Source organism: Populus euphratica, unplaced genomic scaffold (genome assembly GCF_000495115.2).
Source record: "Populus euphratica unplaced genomic scaffold, PopEup_1.0 scaffold230.1, whole genome shotgun sequence".
In the NCBI taxonomy this organism is placed as follows: domain Eukaryota; kingdom Viridiplantae; phylum Streptophyta; class Magnoliopsida; order Malpighiales; family Salicaceae; genus Populus; species Populus euphratica.
The window spans coordinates 90,056-107,991 of NW_011500083.1; the positions used below are offsets into that span (position 1 = coordinate 90,056).

The 17,936-nt window shown below is 33.9% G+C and overlaps 2 protein-coding genes across 3 annotated transcripts; both read right to left on the reverse strand.

Annotated features, from left to right (window-relative positions):
- Positions 1 to 1,373: 1,373 nt before the first annotated feature.
- LOC105108900 (uncharacterized) lies at positions 1,374 to 3,272 on the reverse strand. The gene is made up of 4 exons (XM_011003396.1): positions 3,264 to 3,272; positions 2,450 to 2,560; positions 1,936 to 2,052; positions 1,374 to 1,833 (listed from the first exon to the last, which is right to left on the reverse strand). Exons 1-4 carry the CDS (start codon positions 3,270 to 3,272, stop codon positions 1,768 to 1,770), a joined length of 303 nt encoding a protein of 100 aa, XP_011001698.1. The 3' UTR covers positions 1,374 to 1,767.
- Positions 3,273 to 8,762: 5,490 nt separating this feature from the next.
- LOC105108865 (probable LRR receptor-like serine/threonine-protein kinase At1g06840) lies at positions 8,763 to 17,823 on the reverse strand. Of its 2 annotated transcripts, XM_011003342.1 has the most exons (22): positions 17,351 to 17,823; positions 17,219 to 17,256; positions 16,934 to 17,036; positions 16,449 to 16,599; positions 16,243 to 16,314; positions 16,056 to 16,127; positions 15,763 to 15,906; positions 15,599 to 15,670; positions 15,421 to 15,492; positions 15,069 to 15,143; positions 14,683 to 14,751; positions 14,498 to 14,563; positions 14,233 to 14,304; positions 13,984 to 14,070; positions 13,784 to 13,852; positions 12,762 to 13,279; positions 11,826 to 11,984; positions 11,441 to 11,724; positions 10,865 to 10,916; positions 10,241 to 10,491; positions 9,559 to 9,693; positions 8,763 to 9,351 (listed from the first exon to the last, which is right to left on the reverse strand). In XM_011003342.1, exons 2-22 carry the CDS (start codon positions 17,243 to 17,245, stop codon positions 8,986 to 8,988), a joined length of 2,916 nt encoding a protein of 971 aa, XP_011001644.1. In that variant the 5' UTR covers positions 17,246 to 17,256; positions 17,351 to 17,823; the 3' UTR covers positions 8,763 to 8,985. The 2 variants fall into 2 exon arrangements, with proteins under 2 accessions (XP_011001644.1, XP_011001645.1); XM_011003343.1 differs by lacking the exon at positions 17,219 to 17,256.
- Positions 17,824 to 17,936: the final 113 nt, after the last annotated feature.

A 17,936-nucleotide genomic window follows, 5' to 3' on the forward strand; every position in this document is an offset into this window, starting at 1 on the left:
GAGATGGTGGTTGATGGTGGTTGAGAAAAAATGTTGACAATTTGCTACAGAGCCGACCTTAACCTTTCAGAATTATCAGTATCAGATTCTGCCAAAATGCATGCAAAGAGAACTACAGAGAGCAGACAAAACAGGGGAGCTTGTTTTAATATGAACCTCATGGTACTTTGCATGCAACCCTAAGAAAACTCACCTCCTTACCCTGTACACCTAACTCCAATACCAACTTGGCAATTACACTCTTAAGAGTTTCATTCCAGAGATTTCTGAATACAATCAATGAAGTTCCCAGATTGGCTTAACAATAGACAACAATACTGTCCTAGCTGTGCCAGGAACTGTGCTTGTTGCTGCCGAAAGTTAAAGAAAATTGTATAAGCCAACGCCATAATGTGAATCACAGATATTTACTGCTACAGATAACACTAGAAATTCAGATTAAAAAGAAAAGAAAAGAAAAGAAAAAGCAATTGAGGTGGCCTTCAAAACCCTTTCAACAGAAAATCCCCTAAAAAGTATCAAAAGCAAAGAATGCAAACTTGGTAAGAAATTATATAAATCTAAATGTGCTCTCTTGATCCTCTCTAGTCAACAATTTGATCTCTCAAGTCAACAATAAATCCAAGGGATAAGAAGATGACAGTATCAAAGTAAAGCAAATAACTTTTCAAAATCACTAGAACCCATTTGGTTCCTGTGCTGTCAAACGCCAAAAAGATGAAAAATTTCGAATTATATACAATATTCCCAATTAGGATTTTGATTGTGAGTTGCAAAGTTTTCAACTTAAAAAAAAAAAAACCCAAAAACTCATGAATCAAATAAGGACCCCTCGATTCACAATCATATATAAGAAAAGAAACTCACCCCAAAAGATGGAAAGCGGGCTTATATCAAAGAAATGGAATCAAGCGAGTGGTATTGAATTCTTGAAACAGAGACAAAGGCAGAAGAGGACAAGCTTCGATTCCTAAAGAAGAGGGATTTATAATTTTAGAATAAATCAAATGAGAGAGCACGTCGTTTTCATATCACAACCAGCAAACCCAAATCCAAAACAATAAGTGAAGTTCGCGTTACAGGCATTCATACGTGTTTATAACATCACCTCCTAGTCCTTGTCTTTACACATCGCAGTTGGGTGAAATACATTCACTTAGTCCTTGTGTTTGAGTTTTTGGTCATATTAACCTTTATAGTCTTAGTTTGATCTTTGTTGTCCCTGGACTTCCAGTTTTTGTTCGTGTACAAAAATTGTCATTTGATGCTAACATCTTTCATTGTGAAATATTAGAGTTTACTTTGAAGCTTTCGATGAAAACACTCAACAAACACATGATCAAAAATTAAACTATCACTGCTAGTGAGCCCGTCGAGGGTGATATTGTTAATATTCATTATATCTGAGGTAGATTTGATAACATAAAAAAGATTAGGACTCAAATAGATAATTATGCGCTGCATCAGCGCTTCCCAAAACAAGCTAGAAGTTTTACAGGGCTGCTGTTGATTTTTGGTATGGATAAAATGGGCTTCTACGGTTGATTTTATATAGGAGATGAGTTTCGGTTGTCTGGCAGTGGACTGCACTTCACATTGCCAGGTGTAGTCCTTGCCTCTGTAACAATTTCAATGCCATTATCTTAGGTTCCATTTGAGTACTAAAAAAAAGGGTTCAATCTTGACCTGTCTGTCACAAATGAATTTGGATTTTGTGATAATTTGAACCACCTTTGGTTGTTTTTCTCAGAAAATTCCTTGAGCCCCTCACCTTTGTGCTCCGAGACGAATCCCATCTTTGACCAGGATGCTTGTTACTCCCATGTTTGAAATCTGCCATTCAAATAAATGAGATTTCCCTAAAGGGGTTACATGAACTGCTAACAGAAACAAAAAAGAGAAGAAAAGAAGCAGCTATTGAAAGCTTGTTTTTACTGATTCAATGTTCCTCTCCTCGTCGTCGGAAAAAAGCATCGTGCTGAAGGGTAGCCCGGTGCTCGTATGAACTTTCTGGAAGTGCTCTGTCTTGTAAAACCAACTGGAAAAGATTTCCTGGATAATCAAAATAAGAATCACTCATTGCGCAAGCAAGCAAGAGGGTAATTCCTAATTCATCACTTCTCATCAAAGGTAAGCACCAGCCACCTATCTAAGCTACACGAATCATGAAAATGAATGTGTAGCATGACAACAACACAACATAATAAAAAGTTTCTTAAGGTTGTCGTTTTGACGAAATTCAGAGGCTTGTTACTTCAGGTGCTAAGCTCATCCTCGATCAACATAAGCTATTCTGAAAATAAAATCAACAAGAAACACCTCACAAACTCAAAGTTAGATGCTACATCATTCTCTTTCCCGTTTAGGATTGTTCCACAATCCTATGACCCTGCTAGTCACTTCTTTGACTAAAAAAACACAACAAAGATTTTGATGATTGCCGACTCACCTGCGCAACAGGCCTTGACTTGGGGTTCAGTTTTTCAAGAAATGTATCTGCTGTTGGTGATCCAGAAGCAATGGCAAGAACTAAATCAAAATTAGATTTTGTAGAAAAGAACTAAGTAAATAAATGCATATAAATAGACACAAACAGCAGATGAAGAAATCTCTTGCTCTAAAGAGGCACAGACTCTTGTAAATTATAGCGGAGACTGATGTAGTATAAGAAAATAACACGAAGAGCAAGCATCAGAATGTTTATCTAATAACCGTTAGAACAAACTAGACGCTGATGATTCCAAATGGCTAGGACATAACAAGTTGAGAACAAAAGATGACAACCTAGTGCCTGGAGATACAGACTATGAGAAACCAGCAACCCCAGCACCTTGAGAGTATACACTGGATTGAAAAATCAGCTGAAAGACGTATTACCAAGATGAACCTTAAAAACACAAATCACTCTCAGGGGGGACATGATTAAGTAGTGGCATTGCATGATCACATTCATAGACCACCACCAGAATATCCTAAAAAAGTAGACAGAGGAGTAAGAGACAACAACATTAATAATAGGTAAAACCTAGCATAACCAAAAAGCACCAAAAGAGGCACTTAGAAATCACACCTCAAGCAATATAGCAGAAACCAAAGGCACCTTGAGGTGAATGTGCCAATCAGGAACATGAAGGCGAGGAGAGAAAAATAAGAGTGGGGGTTAGGACAGGGATTTAAATTCAAGAGTTTCAAACAACATAAACCAACAAAAAAATAAAAAAACCTAGGTAATCTAAACATTGCAAATCTATTTTTCATATCACCTGTGTCATTCCAACTCTCCATTCAAATTTAACATTAGAAATCATAGCTCGACACCAACAAACATGAAAACAAAACTACAATATCGTACAAAAGTATTTTACCATTTAAATTCCCAAATAACACAAAAACAAAACAAATATATAGAAATAACTAAAATAAACAAGCTAACATGACAAAAGAATACAATATTTGACATTCAAAACGTTATGATAATATGCATGTGAAAAGAAGGAAAACAAAAGAAAGGTATCATAAAAAAGGTCAAGTATTAGGATCTCGACATTCAAAACAATAATATGTAACTCAAAAGAAGATAAACTAAGAAATAAAGCACACAAAAATTTAGTTCAACCTAATTTGATTATATCTATAGACAAGTATAAAAAAATTATATTAAATAATGTGAAAATTATAACTACTCTTTGTTAATAGAAAAATAATTAAGAATCTATATGCTAATAGGAATAAACACCTCACATGCTCTTACATATACCTCATAGTTTAATGAGATTCCTCTATTTTACTATTTTTCTTTATCCTTATGTTTCTTTCTTGTATGATGCACCAAAGTCATGATATACAACCTATTTATAAGTTGGACATCCTATCCTCTCTTCATAAAAAAAAAAAAATAACAATAAACAAATATTACTCCAACAATTAATTAATGGTGCATTGAAAGTTATTAATTATTTGGCAAATTTTAGTGCCAAATATTTAATGAAGGCTGCCCTCTATATTTTTTCTTTTGAAGAATTTGATTTTTAATCATGTCTTCGTATTTGATTATTTATGATTTTTCTATCTTTTTTATATTTTTTATCTTCATTTTGCCTATAAATCTGCTAGGCTATAAGAGAATTTATATCATATGTACTTATCATTATTGACTAATTGGGTTAGAGTATCTACTAGGTTTTTTATGGATGTGAATTTTTTGAAAGCATGCAGTTCTATCTTCCACTACTTCATGAATAAAACAATATTGAGTATTTATGTGTTTTGTTTTTAAATGAAACACTAGATACCTTGTAATATGCAAAACACTCTGATTGTCACAATACATGATAATCTTCTCTTATTTGTGCCTCAGATCCTCCATGAAACTTTTGTAGCCACATGCTTCCTTACAAGTTTGGATAGTTGCCACATACTCAGTTTCTGTTATGGATAAAACTACAATAACTTGTAGTTTAGAGACCCATCTCACAACTCCTTTTGTAATTTTGAATATAGCCTAAAGTGAATTTTCTTTTTTCAAAGTCGTCTGCAAAATTTGAATTAACATAATCTCTGATAATAAATTTTGATCCTCCATAATATAATATAACATATGAGATACCTTGATATATCTCAAGATCCTCTTAATATAATTCTAATGCCCTCCATAAGAATTTGACATCTATTAACTAACTACTCCTATTGTTTATGTAATATTTGGTCTTGTATATATCATGATAAATATTAAACTTTTCATTGCCGATGTATATAGTACTCAAGACACATTTATACTCTCTATTTCATTGCTGATGTATATAGTACTCGAGACACATCCATATTCTCTACCTCATTGCTAAGAGAATACTTGAGGATACTTTGAAGTTATCAGGAATTGTGGCTAAAATTAGTTTACAATTTTACATGTTGAAATGTCACAAGATTTTCTTCAAATAAATTTCTTTATGAAATCTAAATTTTCCTTTTTTTTTTTTTTTTTTTTTTTTGTCTTAGTGAATTTGTATCATCAGAATCTTATTTGCTGGTCCCAGTTTTAGGTCTTTTATATAAAACTCCCTATCCAACTGTACCTTTAATTTATAAACTTGATCTTTGTTAGAGTCCATTACCAATATGCCATCTATATACAATAATAAAATAATAAAATCTTCATCTTCTTTAAGTTTTTTATAATACATATGATGGTCTGAACTAAGTTTGTTAAATTTAAGACTAATTATAACAGATAACAACACCTAGGCGACTGTTTGAGATTGTATATATATTTTTTCAATATGCAAACAAAGTCCTCCCAGCCTAATTAAGCAAAACCTTATGGTTGAAACATATAAATTCATTCTTCAAGCTTTTTATGAAGAAATACAATTTTCACATCTAATTGCTTTAAATGAAGATTAAATATAACACATATTGCTAAGACTATTTTGATTCTTGTTAATTGTACAACCATGAAAAATATTTTATTAAAATATATCAATTTTTTCCAAGCATATCCTATCACCACAAATCTTACATGATAATGTACCACTTGATCATTTCCATCATAGTTTATCTTGTAAACCCATATATTGCTAATGACCTTACTTTCTTACGATAGAGTAATAAGATCCTAAATTTTACTCTTGTGTAGAGTTTCTATTTCCTTTGGCATTACTATCATCCACATAGATACATCTATATTTTTTATAACTTTATAGAAAATTAATGACTCTCCATAATGTGTTTTAAGATAATATACAATATTGCTCTTAGTAACATATTTTGAGTGCTAATCTAGTGGTCTTCTCTCACAGGTTGACCATTGAACTTCAAGAGTTTTAGACTTTATTTGTTCATCTTCTTCATACTTTGATGCAGTTTTGGAAGAAGTACGGTCTTGAGTATTTTCTACCTGAACTATTGTTATAGTCTTTTTCAAAATGCTTTTATTTTATTCCATTTACATTTTATCTTCTACAAATATAACATCTCTACTAATGATTACTTTGTAGGCAATGAGATTCTATAGGTGATATTGCTTTACTCCCAAAATATATCCCAAGAATACATATTTTTAGATTTTGAATTCAATTTTCCAACTTATTATGTATTATGCATCATAAACACAAGACTTCTGAATATATATAAGTGAGAATAATTAGCTTGTTTCCTAGTCCTTATCTCCATTGGTGCCTTCTAATCAATCACAATTGATGTACATAGATTGATAACATAACATATGATTTTGATTATTTTTACCCAATATAGATTATTTGAGCTTGCAACCTTTAACTTTGTTCTTGTTTGTTCAAACAAAGTTTTATTTATTTACTCTGCCACTCTATTTTTTTGGAGCATATGCTATTGTGAATTACTTTTTGATACTTTTTTATTAATAAAAGTTATCAAATTCATCACTAATATATTCTTCTTCATTATCTATTCTCAGAAACTTGGTTTTCTTTTCAGCTTCTAGTTCTACCCGTGCTTTAAATGTTTTAAAAAATGAGAGCATATTTGCTTACTTTTGATTGGATATACCCAACATCTCTTAGAAAAGTCATCTACGAATGATACAAAGTATCTTCCTTATCCCATGGATATAATCGATGTTTACCAATCATCAGAATAAATCAAGTATAAAATGCATTTACTCTTAATTGTTGATATGCCAAACTTCAACTTATGCTATTTACTTGTATTACAATACTCATAAAAAGGTAAATAAACCTTTGTGAGACCAAGAAATAACTTTTATTAGAAAGAATTTTCAAGCTTTTCTCTAACACATGGCCTAGCTTTTGATGCCACATTACCGTCTTTTCTTTTATAGAACTTAATGATGCAATTGATGCATCTGCTTCATGATATATTTCTTTTATTAATATAAAAAAGTTTGCAATTATTTTTCTAGCTTTTGATACCACTAGTGCCCCTCTGATAATTTTTATAATACCATTGTTTAGATGAATTTTACAACCAAAATTATCAAATTGTTCCACAGATAAAATATTCTTCTTCAAGCCTTTCATAAGTCATACTTCTATAATAATATGAATTGAGCCATTCTATATTTTTAATTTAATGATGCCAATGCCAATAACTCTAAGGCATGATCATATGTATAAAACCAATCCTGATGAGGAGTCATACGCCTTGTTGCTTTTGAATCCATTAACCAAAACCTCAATGAGTTTTATTCTATTTTTAAAGATTTTCACTGCTTTACTATATAAAACTTCTTAATCATTTAAAGTGTTTATAACACATCCATGAGGTTTTGATGACTTAGAGTTGTTCTACATACCCTTTTTATTTTAGCAATCCCTTTTAAAGTGTCTTTTTTTTTTTTTTGCTAGAGTAGTAATATTTCATAATCCTTTTACTTCTTAATTTGGAACTTTCTGGCCTTCAAATCCTATTGAAACCACACTACACTGATCTTTCTCTTGACATTAATAATGTCTTTGTTTGGAGTGAATTGTTAATTTTATCTCTTTTGTTCTTACACTTATTGACGTTTTCTAAGAAAGTGATTGCGACATCATTAAAAACAACATAATTTGTTAAGATGTTATTGGTCATATTAATAATGAATACTTTGAAGTATAAGTTTTGCACATTTATTTTTCTCTATTTGCTAACCTAATATAATGAGCTATGAAAATAGAGTTTTTATTATGTTGACGTGCTTAGTCACCAACATGGTTTCTACCATTCGTAGGGTATAAAATCTCATGTTTAAAATGATCTTATTATGAAAAGACTTGGACTCGTATAACTTTGTCAAAATCTCATAAATCTCATTTGCAAATTTCTTCCTAGCCATACTTGATAATACTTCATTAGCATTAAGACTTGGGTTTTTATGAATCAATGACTAATAAATCGAATTACATGTGATTATATATACAACTAAAAATATAACCTAGAAGACATGGGACATGAGTTTTTTTATTTTTCATGTCTTAGTTCAATATTTTTTGGTTATCTCAACAAGGAAATTGCTTAAATGTTTCATTTGTTATCTTATAAAAAAGTGTTTAAATAGTGATTTTTTAAAAAAATATCAAAGTAAATTTGAAATTAAAGAGCAAATTTAGTTTTTTTATGGATTATTTTGATGAATGTGTATTTTTACAAAAAATGATTTGGTTACAAAGTTTTGAACCATGCCATGAAATCGATTATGAGAGTTAATGAGTTTTACATAGCATCTTTTTAAGTTCGATCATTGAATTCGATTTAAATTTTTTACTTGGATTTATCCATCTATTGCTATCATCTTTTTAGTCATCAAGATTTTAAATACTAAAATTAAATCTATTTTTCTAGTGAGATTTATAATCCATATTAAAACTAAAAAATTATTTTTTTTATAGCTTATAATCTAATCCCTAGACAACTAGCCCATCCAAATTGATGTGATGTTACTTTGCATTTCATTATTGGAATATTAATTTTTCTAACATATTTTAGCTTACAAGCAGAGTTATAAATTCAACTTTAGTGACCCTCAAGTTTAATTTTTTTTTTTTTTATAAAAATTCACAATGATATTGTTTTTATTATTTTTTTTTCAAAAAAAATTAATGACTTGAAGACAATGTTTTATCTTGAATTAACTGGATGAAAAGTTAACCTAAATTTTAACTGGATCACTTCTATTTTTTTCTTCAATTTAACTAGGCTCAGGTTTTATAATAGTTTAGTTGATTGAAGTGGTAAAAAAAAATAAAAATAAAAATCTTTCAATGAAAGTAGAAGTGATGGAAGATTCATTTGTTGTCATCATGACAATGCTGGGATGATTCATTTTTCAGTAACAAAAAGCATGAACTAATTTTTCGCAATTAACTCTATCGACTGCGAAATGGGTCAACTCTCATGCAATAACCGCTAGTATTTCTCCACTTTATACAGGCATGTCTCTGTGTTGCTTAAGATAGGGCATCAAGCCCACTTTACACCTAACTAAACTCCAGATTGTCGATTTGTTTGATGTTAGCGAGGGTTGATGGTGGGAACAACACCACTGCTAAGATCACTTCCCAGAAGACAGGAACTTTCGTAAAGATATTGGCTCGAGTAAAATGAAGATGATGATGCTGACTTGCCGGAATATGTGGGAGTGGATTTGCCGGAATATGTGGAAGTGGATTCTGCATAGATGGCATCAGCTTCTGGCATCATTTTGAGTATGGTTTCCAGTTCCCTGACCACATCCTGCATTGACGGCCGCTTTTCTTGCTTGTCCTGGCAACAGCTGAGTGCCAACGCCACAAATCTCTCCACACATTCAGATGGATAAGCACCCATTCTGTTGTCTATGATAGAGAACATAATGCCAGACTGATGAGCCATGTTAACCTGAAAACAGAGTACATAATATGGTATTAGCTTCGATGTTTCTCGATTCCCAGGTTCTTAGCCTTTCTTGCTGTTGCATCATAAATGAGAAGTTATTCTATCAAAATAAGCTATAGTTGAAGTTCAAGTAAAGCTGGACATGGTTGTGACTGATATGTATATGAGAAGAGAACTCAAGGCCTCTGAATTAAGAGCTCATTGAAGTACCTCGCGAACAATGTTTTTGCCATGTGATATTGGGTGCATACCAGTCAGGAGCTCCAGAAACACAATCCCAAGGCTATACACATCACTCTTGTCTGTCAACTTATGGGTCAAAAAGTATTCTGGATCGAGGTATCCCTGCACATACGGTGACAATCAAGAGAGTTATTCAAACGAGGTCAATGATGCTCCATAGCATCTAGTGATGGTAGACAAGTTACATCCAAGGATTTGGAGGGGATTCCAACATCTGCGCAACTCAGTTTTATCCAATCCACAGGACTTAAACAAGTTACGAAGCTTAAGATTTCTGAGGCCATCTAGACATGGCAAAAACTTGGCCAACCAGGTGGTTAAATATTGGGACCGGAAATTACATTCCTTGCTAGAAGTTGTCAATCCACAATTAATCATGCTAACATGAATTTTCAGTGAAGATATCTTCAGGGCATACCAGAAAGGTTTTTGATATCTTCTAGTTATTCCTTTGTTAATTCCTTCACCTTCTTTAAAAGTACTTCTCTTGGCATATTGATTAGAGAATAAGATGAAATTTTGCAAGTGAAACATCAGGATTAGAGACCTCACAGAATTCACATTTTTCTCACCCATAACACCTTGCATCCTCTACCCGTGTTCAAGAAGTTAAAAAGAGAAAGAAGGCATATAATGGAGTCAAACTTACTGGAGTTCCCCTTACTACTGTTGATACATGATTAGGCAGATTCCCTTCATCATCCAAGACAGGAGCGAGACGTGAGAGTCCAAAGTCAGCAACTTTAGCAGTGAGCTTACAGTCTAATAGTATGTTAGTGGCCTTGATATCCCGGTGGAACACTGGAGGCTGTGCTTCAGTATGGAGGTAAAGGATACCCTTAGCTGAACCCAGCGCGATTCTTAACCTTGTACCAAAGTTCAATGTTCCCTTGGCCTTTCCTGCATTGACACAGCGACCATCAACTTTGAGCGTTGAAGATATCATGTCTTAAACCAAAGTGTAACAGACTGTATTGATAACGTCCTAAAACACGAAGCTGGAAAAGAATGAAAATGGAAACTATTTCATGTGCTACACAGGATTTTTTAAGTTTACACTCCACTGGTGAAATATGACAGTGCATCGTTTGTCCTTCAAAACAGGCAGACAACACAATTAGCTAAACTACAAACCTATGACTCAAAATCAGCAATTAGAGATAGATCATATGTATAATCTAAAAGTTTGTAAGAATGTTGTACACATTCTGTACAAAATAATATGGAGACATTGAATAGATTAAAGAGCCATCAAATCAGAAATTTTCCATACCAGAAAGCCAGTCCCGCAAGGTACCGTTTGGCATGAACTCGTACACCAGCATCTGTGCAGGAACCAAGAACAACCAGGTGGATTTTTACACATAACCAAGTAAAGTTTCCCAATTTTGATGCTAAAAGAAAATCAGATCACTTCACATTCTTGGACAAGGATTAGCATAATCGAATTCTAGAAGATGGTGGGGGTCAAAGGCATGGCTAAGAAAAGGAAGCACATCCAATTGCTAGACCAGGACCATAACCCATCTAACTTATAGCATCTCTATCCTGATGTTTTGTCTGACCAATGTGGACTCTTCGCAGATGGTAATGCTGTTGGTCTGTGCAAAATAAACAAGGGACAGAAAAGGAGATCTTGCCTATTTTTAAATTTCTTATTGAAACATGCTAAAAATAAAAATCTCATCTTGAAAGTATTACTCGGGAAGAATGAAATGGCCAGAGCCAATAGGTCCCTTCCAAGAACCTCTGCTACTTTCTTCTTTTGAGGATTTATCAGAAAACACTTGCAAAGTTGCAAACCAGGATGATCTAAAATATGATTTAATTTCAGCTCCGCAATATTTACCTGCTCCTCTTTTTCTTCACAATATCCAACCAGTGAAACTAGATTTCTGTGATGCAACCTTGACAACAATTTAATCTCAGTCAAAAATTCTTTTTGGCCTTGTAATGATCCTTCTTCAGTACGCTTTATGGCCACGATTGAGTTGCCAGAAAGAACACCTCTATAAACCTTTCCATAGCCTCCTCTACCAACTTGAGTTGAGCAGTTAAAGTTATCAGTAGCCAGGGCCATTTCTTTAAATGTGAAGCCTTTCACACCATCGATTTTTATCAATGCCTTCGATGCTGTAAACCACAAAAATAATCCCATGATACCTTTTCCAGGGATAGCCACATATACTATTATTAATTGAAAACAATTCTAGCAGTCACAATAAGAAACTTACATGAATGTCTTCTCGACAAATTTCTATGCTTTCTAGCATATCTTCTACTAATAAGAAGTGTGACAACTGCAGATACTGCAATGGTACAGGCAATAGCACCTAATATAACGGCTACCCAAATTCCTTTGCTAATATTCTTCCCTTTAGTGTCGAAATGTACTGTTGGAAAAAGAAAAGCATATTATTATATAGCCACCCCTTAGAAACAAATCTATTGATATGAAGCAAACTAATGCTATTAATCCAGCACATAAATTCCAAAGCGAATAAGACACACAGACCATATTGCCAAGGCATAGCCTTGACTGCAGTCCAGATCTAAGAGTTCACATATATGGATATTGTATATGAGAGAAGACTATGCATCTACCAATGGATGCGAACCATAGTTGGGCATATAGCTGCGGTGGAACTTCACTTCAGAAACTTTACAATTTTGAATTGCAAAAGTGTCAAATTTGGATAGGTTGGCCCTTTAAGTCATTGAGCTTTCATGCACAAGTTCAAAGCAACAATATAAAAGTCATCAAAAATAATTTGAACAAAATGGAATTATCAATGGGGAAACAACTCTACTTCGCAAAAGATGTGAAAGATTCTGAGATGCTGTGACATGCAACTTTGAATATAACTAAGAACTTTCGGGCTGAAGACATTCTAATTCACTTGTAAAAAAAGACATGCTTATTTTGCAAAGAAAGTAATATGAAAAGAAGCCAATTATGTTCCTGGTACTAGTAGATATTTGAGGAAAGCAATAAATCAAGATCTCTAACTCGTTTCTGTGATCTCAAATACCAATTCTTGGAGCACAAACAATGCAAATACCGATGTTTGGCAGGCATACAGTGCACATAATCTGATTCGGCATCATCTTCTGAAGAATTAACAAAGTTAACTTCAGTCTAAAAAGAAGTAGGAATTTGGAACACATACTCCCTGCATAAGGTCCCACTAGAGTGAAGTTGAGAAGTTCATATGGTCCGAATAAATCATCACCAGGAAAGTGCCACGATGTAAATGCACCTCTTATTCGTCCAACCTCGGATACATTAAATGTGCTTGAGTGCATATTATTAGCTGGAGGAAATATCTTCAGATGCATTCTTAAACGAGGGCCTTCTTCCCAGAAATAGGAATCAATTGACAATTGATATGGATTCAGTTTAAGAGCACTAGTCACATGTAACTCGAATGGAAAAACATATGGATCAAAATAAGAGAAACTAGGGCTCTTAAGTCTGTATCCAATCCTAAGAGGGGAGGCACAAAAGCATGGTAGAGGTGAAGCTGGGACATATTCAAAGAAATTATCTACTGGGCATGCTTGAACAGCACATGTCATCGTAGAATTCATTGACCTCTCAGTAGTCCTATCTCCTCCAGCTTCAAATCCACAGAACTGGATTATGTTGGCTATGTTTGCATTTTCACAAATAGGATTGCCTCCAAGCCTAAACAAAAACTGCTAAAATGATCAGAATCTGACTGTGAGATATAAAATTAAAAGAAAAAAAAAAAAGGAGTATTTCTCAATGCCATCACTTTGTTATTTTGAGGAATTTATATTCTCTGATCTATCTCCTAATCCTCATAGCTAGCAACATTGGTAAATCAATCTGCAGGCCTATACAGGACCCTTGATTTTCTACATGAAGCTTTCTATCCAAAACCTGTGTGCATGGAGAGGGATGCTGATTTCACAGATCTTAAACACAAGCTGGAATCATCAAATAGCAAGGTGGAGATTGAAGATGCATATCCATCTAATAGACAAATTTAATTAAATCCATGTATTTGACAAGTTCCTCTGATTCTCTTACTATTTCTTCCAATGGATGATAAGGCTACAACATATTTCTACTTCGCACATCTAATTGTCAACCAGAGATCAGGTGCAAGTGTTCACGAAACAGATCATAAAAAGGTGGGTGCGCACTACTTTATAAAAATATTACCTTAAGGTGACATTGTCCGGCAGATTCAACGCCCCCGAAATGCTTGAGAGTGAATTGTTCCTGAGATCACTGCATTTGCGGGGTGCACAGAACAATTAGTTAGTATTATTCTGATACTCTATGGTTTGCAGAGAGTCTTGTATAATAATTTTAATGCTGAAAATTAATGGTTTTAATTGCATTTATTTTTGAATTCTTACATTGTAAAACTAGCACTTTTAGTGGAGGTCATGTTCTGCCAAATGTTAGCTGGCACAGACCCATTCAACTGATTATTTTCAAGTGACCTGCAGTATACAATCATTTAGAACATCATATTTAGCGTGCATAGCCTGCAAATAAGAGCATCTAATCTGAGACATTCAGAGCAACATGTAGAACATCATTAAGATGTTTTTAAGATCTTTTCAAGAGCTAAAAATAGGTGGAATAAGTAGATAGAAGCTCACAGTCTTTGAAGAAAAGAAAGATCTGAGAAACTTCCTGGTATAGATCCACTAAGATGGTTCTCTGACAAATCGCTGCAGTTGACAAGAAAAAATTTCAAACACAGAAAGACCTTCATCACAAGCTTGTTAAGTCATCCCGTGGTTGTAAAGTAGATTAAATTCCACTTGTAACATGGTCTTACGAACACTGAATATCACAACTGCAAACCTATACAGCCTACAATTTACCAGTTCTGTTTCTCCCTTTCATCGTGGTTTTACTTACATAGTTCTCATAGTATCAGAAAGTTTGGATGGTAGAGATCCTCTAAGGTTGTTCTTGCTCAGATCCCTGCAGGCCAAATTAGATACGCAGGTACCATAAGTGCATGTAATAGAAAAATAGAAATGAAATTCAAGTTCAATGGCATTGATGGAAAGAGAATACTAACAAATGCAGAAAGAACTTACAAATAGTATAGGTTTGGTATGCTGCTAAGATCAGGTATAGAACCTTGCAAGCTACAATTTCTGAGACTTCTACCTTGTCAAAGAGGATTAAAAACAAAGAGAAAAGGTCATCATCGACACTTCTTTTTGTGTATGTTTATGCAGAACAAGTTTGTCATTTGATTCGTGTTTATATAAACACAAAAGAAAAACCCTTGAGCATGTCCTATAAGTGAAACACAAGTTGATGAATATGAAAATACATAAAATTTTTAAACCAGCAATCCAGGAGCAAATCTGCACAATCAGAATTCATGACAAAGACTTCATACAGTCCAAACAGTGTGAAGATTCCTCCTCTGAATGCAAAATAGCTTTGAAGCATGTCATGTTTTATTTAGACTTACAATTTTACTAATCTGGAAAGGCTGCCATAAGTAGCTGGAATTCCAGATCCGTTAAAGTTGTTGTTGTCAAGTTGACTGCAAGGAGGACAATAAATGAACTGTCAACAAAATTTACTCTAAGTAACATATGCACAGACACAGACAAACACACAAGCACATGAACATGCATCGTGCCTCATCTCATTTAAGTACCCTGCAGCTTTACTGAATTCTCACTACAATCAATACCGCTGCTAATAAACAAATCTAATAGAATGTATGTACATAAAAGAAAAGATCACACAATAAGAGAAATGATTGAATGTGATAATGATTCAAGTAACATTCTAGACAACATGATAGAAGCACGTACATTATCCGCATCTCTGGGAACTTTGATAATTCTGGTGGAAGATATCCAGATAAGTTATTATTATCCAAAAGCCTGCAGAGATTGTTTCACATGTTCTCAATCAGGGGAAAATTTTCACGTGGATCATAAAAATAAGTAGACATTAGAACAAAAAGGAAACCATTGTAGTAAAACTCACAAGTGAACAAGAGTTGATAGTTTGGAAAGCTCGGGTGGAATTTGACCACTGATTGAGTTGTTGTTCAAGTGGCTGCAAGTATCACATGCAAGTCAACAATATATGCGGACAAAAGCTAATCTCTTTGCAACTCAAAGAAGGATTTAGCTTGAAGATACACTTACAAATGTCTAATACTGCTCATGTTAGCAAATGATTTTGGTATTCGTCCTGAAATATTGTTCTGATCCACTTGGAGTCTAATTAATTTCGATAAATAGCCAAGCTCATCAGGTAAAGATCCTGATAATTTGTTTCCATTCAACAGCCTGCATAGATAATAATACATTACAGGACGTTAAACTAATTCAAAGCACATACCAGTGTAGATTCATTTTTAAGATATCCATTTCTATAACCATGACAGAAGGAGGATAACAACCCACTGAAAAAATGAAATAACATGAAACCAACTTACAGGAGTTTCAAAGATGAAAGATTTCCTATCTCTCTTGGTATGCTGCCAGTCAATTCATTCCACATGAAATCCCTTGTAATCACAACAGAAAGGGGACTTAGAATCACCAGAAGCGGATTAGCAAGACATGTTCAGATACTCAAAAGTAAATTCTCCAGAAATATGGTTGCTAGATATTGCAACTCACAATATTGCCAGTTGAGAAAGTTGGCCTAGCTCAGGTGCTAAATTTCCAGAAAGATTCAAATTAAGAAGCTGACTGCATCAAAATTGACAAATGGAAAGTGTTTCATAGCCAGAGTTATGATTGTATCATAAAGAAATCCTCTGACTTTATTCATCAAAACACGAAGGGTAAAAAATAACAACAACAAGAAAACGCATAGAACATACAGTTCTCGGACATGCAAGTATCCATCAGTCCCAGTTGCATCATAACAAAAAACACCAGTCCAATTGGAGGTACATGGATCTCCCTTATTCCAATTTCTGAGATGCTTCATAGGATCAATCAAATTGTTCTTGACTGCTAGCAATGCATTGACTGCAAAAATGCACAATATTGATAACATTAGAGCAGAGCAGTAGGCAACCAACACTGCCTAGCTTTACCAAGAATTTTGGGCATCACAATAGCATATTAAAAGAGGAGGTGCAATCTCTTTCTTGAAAACAACTTGCCTAATTTTCCTTGTCTAGTTTTGTTTTCTTATTCTCCAAATAGACAACTTAATTATATAGTTTAAGCACACATATTTCTACCCATTTTACAAGCCTCAAAGAACACGTATCGCAGGATCATTTTGTCAACGCAATCATGATAACATTCATGAAAAAGTCAAGTTGAGAATTTGCGGGGGGAAAAAGATAAAATTCACCTTCTGAGGGATTTGTAACTTGAGCAACTGTAAGGAGCAGCAAGTAACAATATGACAGGAGAAAAACACACCCCCAAGTTCTCAGCTGCAACATCTTCATTCCCTAAGTAAGAACCAAACAAAATCACTAAACATTTTGCATATTCATTTCCAGCAATCCCTTCAAAATCAAAAGAAATAAGCAACAAGATACAATCTTTTCCCCCGAAAAAAGCATATCAGGGAAAGGGGAAAAAAGTCCAAACCAAGCTTGCAGATTTAATGTCCCCAAAATATCCAGCTTACCAAACAAGGAAGATAGTCAAACCCCATAATTCCGGTAACTAACAATGAAACAGGCGCCCAGCAGTAAAAGTCTAAAAAATCCACAATTTTCAATGAAAACAAAAGGAAAGGAAGATAAAAGAAGATGCTTACGGGAAACGAGTCAAATATGACCAAACCGTAGTGGGATTGCTTTAAACATCCAAACCATACGATAAGCTATGAATCCTTGAGACCGCAGAATCAAGAGTTGTAGACTTCTGCAACAGAAGCAAGTAAAGCTTGGTGGGCAGGGAAAAAAGATATAGCAGAAGTCCTGTTGATGGGGGCACGAATGATAATAAATGGAATCTAGTTTGAGCAATAGAAAACGATATGTATGTGAGATGGCATTGTCGTCATGGTTGCTCCATCCATTCTAGCACCCAGTCAAGATTACAAGAGAGAAAGTCTAAAGATACTCAATTTTTTTACTAATTACTCTGTTTTTCTCAATTATTACCGAGTAGTATATTTGGATGAAATGCAAAACAGTGACAACGTGTAACTTCAACACAGTTTGCACTTTCACGTTACCAAGTTCTTTAATGATAACCAATGGACTGTTTGTTGTCTTGTTATCTACAATTTCAAGAAAAAATAATCTTGTTCAAGAACTAAATCACACGCAATAAATTTGAAGTGCAATAAATAAATAAATAAATCTTGTTATTATTATTATTCGCAATTTGTTATGCAT

Coding starts and splice junctions, on each gene's coding strand:
- LOC105108900 (XM_011003396.1), bottom strand. Junction 2,053..2,449: donor AGTCAAGGCCTGTTGCGCAG/GTGAGTCGGCAA, acceptor TTGATTATCCAG/GAAATCTTTTCCAGTTGGTT. Junction 1,834..1,935: donor AGGAGAGGAACATTGAATCA/GTAAAAACAAGC, acceptor TTTGAATGGCAG/ATTTCAAACATGGGAGTAAC.
- LOC105108865 (XM_011003342.1), bottom strand. CDS start 17,245: ATGGGGTTTGACTATCTTCCTTGTTTG. Junction 17,037..17,218: donor TTGACTATCTTCCTTGTTTG/GTAAGCTGGATA, acceptor GTTCTTACTTAG/GGAATGAAGATGTTGCAGCT. Junction 9,352..9,558: donor GCAAAAACATTGTTCGCGAG/GTACTTCAATGA, acceptor CTCTGTTTTCAG/GTTAACATGGCTCATCAGTC.